Source organism: Xiphophorus maculatus, chromosome 18 (assembly GCF_002775205.1).
Source record: "Xiphophorus maculatus strain JP 163 A chromosome 18, X_maculatus-5.0-male, whole genome shotgun sequence".
Classification (NCBI taxonomy): domain Eukaryota; kingdom Metazoa; phylum Chordata; class Actinopteri; order Cyprinodontiformes; family Poeciliidae; genus Xiphophorus; species Xiphophorus maculatus.
The window spans coordinates 18,831,100-18,839,195 of record NC_036460.1 but is presented as its reverse complement, the minus strand read 5'-3'; the positions used below and the strand labels follow the sequence as shown (position 1 = coordinate 18,839,195).

The following is an 8,096-nucleotide window of genomic DNA, read 5'->3' as shown; positions in this document are numbered from 1 at the left end:
TTTGCATCTTTTCTCATTAGTTGTAAAACCCAGATGTTCTGGGCTCTGGTTTATGTCTTTATTTGCAGTAAATGTTCGCCTTTGCAGTTAGGAACAAGTCTGAACAACACATCCACTCCACTTCTCTCCAGATTTTGCAAGGAACTGCCTGAAAAAGCCTAGAGAATGCCAATAAAGGACTCTGTAATCAATAAATGCACAAAAGTAAGAAGGCGGAAGTGTTTTTGTATTTCTCCTGAACTTTTACATCAATATTATCCAGAGTCTTAGTGAGGGAAATGTATCACTCATTGTTATTAACATTGTTATTTTATAATTGAATACAACATTATAGGCCAGATTTTGACAAATGAACATACCGTCATCATCATCATGAGCATCATGAGAGGCACGGAAAACAAATTGATTAATAAAAAAATAATACTTAGACCACTTTGGAAAATAAATTCGTATATCCTGTAGAAATATATATATCATCTGTGAGTTCAGATATCAGAAATGTAAATATCTACGCTTCTATAGCATAATTTACCTTGGCCGAAGTTTATGCATTTATCTTCCACTTATCTTTCAAATATCAATTAGGCTCTTCAAGAAAGATCCTCATCATGCTGAAAAAAATACTGGAAGAAAAGCACAGCGCAAATCCAAACAGCATGAAAAGTTGAACAGCTTCTGCGAGTTGAAAGACGTTCCTTCTTCGGCAGAGTTCCAAAGATAGATGGTGCTGATTCCTTGGAGGCAAACTTCAGATTTTTAGGTCTGCAAAGAAACTTGACAGCACTTGACTGGACTTGTGTGGAATAAGAAAGCAGCTTCAATGTCAGTGAACTTGTGTTTCCTCCTTGGCACTTCTGAAAGGTTTGTGTGTGTGTGTGTGTTGGGCAGGTGAATGTCAGCGTGAGACAGGTTGTCAGCCAGATATCTATGTATCCCTCTGTCTCTGCGGAGCCTCGGCCTTCATCCTGAAGCTATCCCAGTAGGCAGCGTCTTCTTCTGTCAGCGGCGAGGCCGAGGCTATGAGTTCGCCGAACGACAGCAGCGTGAACGCGGCGGGAGGAGGAAGAGGCTGCGAGGATGACACAAGAAGGACAAGAGGTTTTCTTTTAGCCTTTATAGTCCCAACTCTTATGATTCATTGAGTTCAGGTCTTATTATTTGCAAGATGTCTAAAAATAGAACTCATACAGGCTCCTTGAGACAGAAGTGTCTGACTAAGACTTTAAAATCACAAATGACTCATTTCATGAGAGGATTGAATATAAATTAAATATTTGATATTCTTCTTTAATAAATAATTTCAAACTGGTAAAGATGTGGCTGCCAACAGTGAAGAGGGAGCCATGTGGTCCACCAGGACACGGTTTCCACGGCAACTGAGTGTATCAGCAGTGAGCATGTAAGAGCTGTGGAGAAAAATGTGTGTCAGCTTTTTGCAGTGGCCCTCAAGAATCACTTTTCTTTCTTTCTATTCTTTTAAAATACAAAATAAGGGGTGAACAAGTTTCTTGGCACCCCAGGTGGAGATGTATCAAAAGCTTGGAAAAATGCTCCTATTTATTTGAGTACATTTATTTAGTGAGAAATATAAGTAAAGAAATGGTGGCAAAATTACTGGTACCTGTGGAAATGCCTTTAGAATAAATTCAGCTGGTTCTTCTTTATTAGAAAGCTCAAAGCAGGAGGTTCGTGCTGAGAAACAAGGTCCAGGCCCAGGCAGGAAAAGACGATGTGTTAAAATCCAGACTCGGGTTTTATTCAGAACAATGACGTGTCAACGAGATTACAACGGTGTGTTGGTTCTGTCCTGAATAGACACATTACTGATGCAACGCATATAATCCACTTAATTAATAATTTAAATTGTCTGGACACTGTTCTGAACAATACGCACCAAGGGAACCATAGTCTCCATTTACATGGCTGTGTCTGAGAGTAAGAACAGATAAGCGGGCCGGTGGCTTATCAGCTGTCAGATCGTCCTGTCTGGTCTGACCCAGCTGGCTCTTATTTATCCAAGCCACTGAGTCACATCTGATATTTCTGTCTCCTAAAACGGGTAGAAAAATGACAATTTCTCACCCTCAACAAAAGCCATGTCTTTTGGCCAAATGAAAATAAGATTGAGCTTTTCCACAGTGAACACTCTGGGTAGGTCAGAAGTGAAACAAAAGATATTTGGTGAAAAAGCATCTGTTAAGCATGGTGGAGAATCTGTTGGCTTGTTTCTCTTCTAAAGGCTCTATAAACTTTATGACACTGCATGGTGTCATAAAGTTTGTTCTAAATACCAGGACATTTCACATAAATATCTGGTAGTAAACTGAAAATGTTTCATCATCCATCCGTCACCCTTTGGCTCTTGAACTCCAACATAGATGCAAAATGTATGACTAAATAAAAACAGTACTTGTTAGCCAAGCAGTCAATCACTGTTCAGTGCATATCAACTAGACTCTGGATGAGGCAGCGATATTTTAAGAAAAATGGTCAAACATCCCTTTTCTCTGCATCCTGAAGAATAACTGCATTTTTCTTGACAAAGAGGTGAATGTAAAGAATTAACAGCAGGGCGGTCAACACCGATATCGCCAGGGATTCCATGAAAAACATCAAGAACAAATTCCCTGCTCCCATGCACAGGATACCGATGCCACCACTGTATTTAACCAGGTGTTGAGTGGGGGACAAAAACCATATTTTCGCCTAAACACAGATGTTACTTTGTCTTTTACTCACACTTCTTTTATTTTATTTTCTCAAAGATGGCCTCAGATGTATATTCAGTTAGAAATGTTGTTTTGTCTTTGTCACAAATAAAGTAGAGCAGCTACTCAGTCATCAAAGCTACGTGTCCTTACTGCGGAGCCGGCCTCGTCTGCTGGTCCGAGTGCAACGGCAACGTGATGGTCAACGTCCAGCAGACTCTCCTGCAGGAGCACAGCGACAGACACATCAGGACAGGGTTTAAATTACTTGCAAGAGTGAGTGAAAATAGCCATCTGTCTCCGTGTGTTAGCTCTGTGATTGACTGTGAAAGACCCAGCCTGCCTCTCCTCCATGACTTTTTAATGATAAACAGCAATTGCTGAGAAATGGCTGAATGCTCGTGTCTGTAAAGTGTCAAAAACAAACAAGCTGCAAATCCCTCCAGAGCCACGGGTGACATTCTGTCTGTCACAAACCAGGGCATATCATTTTAAAATTAAAAACAAATACACAAGGAATTGAGCAGATTTCATATTTTCAACCAACAGGCACCAGTTTAAAGTGTGGCAAAGAAAAATAGAAAAACATATCAAAATAGTTAGTGGTAAATACAAGTCTATTTGGTTTAGCCTATTTACATTTTGTATTTTCATGTCAAGAATATTAAATCAGAATGAAAAGGGACTTCCACATTATACTAAAAGTATCAAGATAGAACTGTGAGGTTTTTGCAGTGATGGAGAGAATTATCATGTTGTTTAGTCCTTTAGATCAATGATCAATCAATGACTCACCACAAAAAGATATTATAGGACCAAATAAAAGAAAAATCTCAGATGTATGGAAAAAACAAAAGCTGCAATCTTCTGCTTTTGCAGCATGTTTAATAATATAAACTCATATATTAGTTGGTTGTTTCAAGTGAACAACAGCAGCTTTGTCACTTGCTCATTTACAGCATTCGTTATCCCATTTTCTTCCATTTAGTTAGACATCTAAATGCATAAACAATATAAAAATTGTTTAATATCCTGTATGTATTTTGAAATGGGTCAAAGACAATGACAGGTGTTGTAAAGAGGTGCTCATCATAAAGCTCATAGAGCTGAAAACAGCAACAGGCCTCCTGAACATAAGAGACAGGTGAGGAAAGATGGCAACAATAACCAGTAAAACCAAAAATACTGGTACAAAAATACAAAAATAAATCCAACAAATCTCGTAAAAGAAAAATACATCACAGATAAAATGTAACAAAATGGATGGATACAAAACAAATTGAGAGAAGAGAAATGACAGTGGCCATCCTCTTTAACCTGTGTTCTATCTGGACGAGCTAGATGTGCTGGAGAACTGGTTTAATTTACACCTGCAGCAAGAGAGAGACACGTCGCCTCTCTCATTAAGTGGATTTGGACAGCCACTTGAACTGTCAGCAGGGACCACAAACAGGTAGCGTAGAGGAGGGGTTTGGTTCCATGTCAATAAAAGTACTATACCCTTGGTCTACATGCAAAACAATCCTTTTGGGACTTGTGTATATTTGATGGGTCAACTTTAGAATCCCTTCCTGGTGATCTATTGTCAGTAAGAAGTCAACTAAACCAATATTAAACATGGAAAGACATTCAGATGTTTTCTGAATCCAACTTACTTCAAATATCCACAAATCCTCTGGTTCCTCATCCAGATGCATCTTGGTCTGGCGCAGCACCGTGCCCTGTGTGAGCAGCTCGGGCGACAGGTGGAACTCTGCCCTCTGCAGGTTAAAACCCAGACCTGTGCCGATGGCCTTGATGAAGCTCTCCTTCAGGGTCTTGGTGCAAAAATCAAGAGGAAACTTGATTAGTTAACGTGCACAGATAAAGAAAATGTTTTGCTTGTGTGAATAAAGCCGAGAGTGACAGTCTGAGCATGGAGAGCGAGCGTGTCTCTACGGTTCATACTCCAACAGAAGAATCCATGCACACGTGTTAAAAGGCGTGCATACAAAAGAGGGGCTTTATGTCTTTATGTGTGCGCCCAGCCAAAACCAGCCATGCTCCATGGCCAATAAGCCACAATAACACCATTACAGGACTAATCACTATGGCAACCGTTGAGCTCTGCCATTAGTCAACAGTGTGGTGGTGATATCAGAGCTTGACGTCTCTGAGCCGCCCTCTCATTCTCACAGCATCTTTACTTAGCTCAGCACTTGCTTACAGTGGCCATCTGTGTGTGCGTTCATGTCTTGGAAGAAATGGAAGACAGGAAACAAAGCTGAGTATATCATAACAAGATACTGACAAACGGGAGATTAGAGGAAGGGAGAAAAGTGGAGGTGAAATTTGAATCAAAAGGAGGTCAAGCGTCAACGTGCAAAATGTACAAATTTTTCTGTCTCTCTCACACACGCACACCACCGCCTGTGGCGCCCGGCAGCAATGAGGTGATGACAGGGTAGTATGGTTGCCATGGTTACCCAGTGGCGGTAGAACGCGGCAAGCTGCTGGCGCTCCGAGCCTGCTGATTGGATGGTGCTCCATTCGTGCGCTGTAAACTGACGAGTCATGATGCGGAAAAACTCCGGGATGGAGTTGCTACCTGCAGGAGACGGAGACACGAGGACGAAGACATGAGGGGAGGAAAAAAGTGAGTAGATGGAAAATAATATGCGAAAGCAAGTCACAGCCTTAATTATCACAATGCATATTTGATTGTGGTGACTGAACACACAAGCTTGGACTTGCATTTTAAAATTGCATATCCTATGAATACTTTTGTTAGACAACAGCGACACCTTGTGGATAACTTGTGAAACTACAAATCTAATCTAGGGCCAGAGAATAAAAAAGTTAAATACAATCAGCTGTAGAAATAGATTCATTATTGTGAATCTCTTATGACACTGCATTTATAGTTGCATTGAAACATTTAATAAAAACTCTAAAACTCTCATATTTGCTTTTATGTAGCAATAAAACTCATGTGTAAGCTTCAGCCTTCACCTGGCAGTGTGGTCTTCATCACATCTACTCCAACCTGCATCCCCTGTTGTGCAGCAAGCACAGCATAGTCGCCTTGGTGGGAGATGTTGAAACTCCAGGGTGGATCAGAACCAGGAGTGACCTGCATCATTTTTGAAATGCATAAAAAAGGGTTTCTGGTTGAATTTGTGTGTCTTGACAGTCAGGTGAACCTCCACGTGAAAATGAAGACAAAGGAGAGCTAATATACAAATAATGTTCCAACAGGTAGAACATTGTGATGCTTGTGTATGTCTAGATGGGCTAAATGTGACCCAAAGTTCCAGCAGTGGTCCTTGAACAATCACAATCCAAGTCATAAAATAAATTACAAGTCTAGTGCAAATAAATTGGAATTTATTTAGGGGACTGACACATGTATGAGTGGTTATCATACGGAGGAAATAAAAAAAAACCCATAATTTAATATTTATTTATTATGACTTGGTAGTGCAGCCCTAACATCAAGTTCTGACCTGGATAGATATTCATTTCACATTGTTGGGAGTCCCATGTGTCTCATGCTTATTGGGATTCAAACAGTAACGACAGAGTAAGAAAAAAGAAACATGAGGAAACACTTAACCTTAAATGAAAAAAAAAGTTTTTACCTGGAGAGGGGCAGCTAGATATGGTTTCCCTCTAGGGGATCGGTTTAATCTGATCTGTGACCAGGGGATTCCCATCACCTCACAAACAAATTTCCTGAGCAACAGCCGTCCAGCCTGTGGGCACATATGTTTAACATTATAACCTGATAGGTTATTCAATTCGCCAGCTGTTTCTCAATAGCATAAAAACAGGGTGAGCTTCCAGATTAAGACGCAACAATTTTTTTTATGACACTGTTTTATGTCATCCTGGAAATTGAAGACCCTTCAGATTTTTGTTAAACATTAAATCAATCTAAAGTTGTTAGGATACCTGCTTCAAAGGAGGTTTTGATCACATAACTGAACTTCCTTGGAGGGTCTCAAACCTTTATCGCAACACCTGCACATCTATCCTTGAAGTTCTTGGTGTCTATTCAGTTAGGGTGCATTTCCTACCTCAATGACAGTGTAGAAGTTGATAAGTCTACAAATTAATTTCCGTTCATGCATACTGACCGAAATGACAGCTGCAGAAGGTGGGTAAACATTGCAGATCAAACTCACCATCGCTGACTTAGCATCCTTAGCGAAGACAAACTGTCCGATCCTGTCCTTCTCTTCTTGCTGGACACACCGAGCAGCGAACAACCATTCGGACCTGCTCGGTGTCCACGACCCGCAGCGGAAACCCCAGCGGACAGAGCCCATGCCTGCTCACCCCGAGTCATCTTAACTCCTGCAAAACTTCCCGCTGATCACAAGAAGCTACCTTTAGCATGGCGTCCCAGCATAAACAAACTTAATTGTGTTGTATTTAAGGTTTTGGGGTCGCGGAGAGATACAGATGAAGAAATGCTGGAGCTGGTAAACCAAAGCAGATAAAAATTAAACCGACCTTTCTGTTTACGTTGCTTCTTTGACACCGCTACATTCACCCGGAAGAGCATAAATGTCGTCACAGTGGGAGCGGTTCAGGATTGGCCAATAAGAGCGTCTGAAACAGTGAGTTGCCTTCATGTACTCTCAAGAATGTTGTAAATAAGAAGTAAAATCGTTAAGCGTAAGATTATTTGATTAATTTCTTAATAAAATCCGATAAATATAACAGGAAGTTTACAAAAATAATATGCTCTCAGTCAGTCTAACTTTCTTAATCTATATGTTTTAGTGTCCATCCATCCATCCATCCATCCATCCATCCATCCATCCATCCATTTTCTTACACACTTGTCCTTAGTGGGATCAGGAGGGCTGCTGGTGCCTCCAGCTAACTTTCCGGGGGAGAGGCGGGGTTCACCCTGTACAGGTCGCTAGTCTGTCAGGATATTTTAGTGTGTTGCGCAGAAAATTAAGTTTTTATTCTAAACTGTGACACACTGATTTAATCTGTATGGTACTAATTAAAAAAACAAAAAACAAAAAAAACCCGAAAGTGGCAATAAATGGAGTTAAGTTTAATAAAAATAAAAAAGAGATTATTTAAACAAAAGATATCGGTTTGGTGTATTCTCCGTGGTTGGTGGCCAACTTGAGCCTCAGAAAGGCTGGTAGACGACCGACCTGAAAAGCAACTGGAATTATAACTCAGTGGTGTGGTTAGTTTGTCTCTTTGCAAACTAACCACACCACTGACATATTTTTTTCTCATATATTATAAATAAACCGTATCTTATTATCTAAGACTTTTCCAGGTTATGATTGTTGTTCTCCTCTGGTTTAGACGTATGCATCCATTATTATAATTTTGCCATTTAGTTAATTGATTGTCTTCTCAATATAGAAAGAC

At 40.2% G+C, this 8,096-nt stretch overlaps 1 protein-coding gene across 4 annotated transcripts; it reads right to left on the bottom strand.

Moving 5' to 3' along the window:
• Positions 1-205: 205 nt before the first annotated feature.
• Positions 206-7,243, bottom strand: aasdhppt (aminoadipate-semialdehyde dehydrogenase-phosphopantetheinyl transferase). Of its 4 annotated transcripts, XM_023350673.1 has the most exons (8): positions 6,875-7,243; positions 6,329-6,442; positions 5,700-5,820; positions 5,174-5,295; positions 4,364-4,525; positions 2,862-2,930; positions 1,622-1,692; positions 982-1,406 (listed from the first exon to the last, which is right to left on the bottom strand). In XM_023350673.1, the coding sequence occupies exons 1-7, from the start codon at positions 7,016-7,018 to the stop codon at positions 1,636-1,638; spliced, it is 789 nt and encodes a 262-aa protein (XP_023206441.1). In that variant the 5' UTR covers positions 7,019-7,243; the 3' UTR covers positions 982-1,406; positions 1,622-1,635. The 4 variants fall into 4 exon arrangements, with proteins under 4 accessions (XP_014327990.1, XP_023206442.1, XP_023206441.1 ...); XM_014472504.2 differs by lacking the exon at positions 1,622-1,692 and having other exon boundaries at positions 206-1,069; XM_023350672.1 differs by having other exon boundaries at positions 982-1,692.
• Between the last annotated feature and the right edge of the window lie 853 nt (positions 7,244-8,096).

Coding starts and splice junctions, on each gene's coding strand:
- aasdhppt (XM_014472504.2), bottom strand. CDS start 7,018: ATGGGCTCTGTCCGCTGGGGTTTCCGCTGCGGGTCGTGGACACCGAGC. Junction 5,296..5,699: donor GATGAAGACCACACTGCCAG/GTGAAGGCTGAA, acceptor CGTCTCCTGCAG/GTAGCAACTCCATCCCGGAG. Junction 4,526..5,173: donor CCGCGTTCTACCGCCACTGG/GTAACCATGGCA, acceptor TTTTGCACCAAG/ACCCTGAAGGAGAGCTTCAT.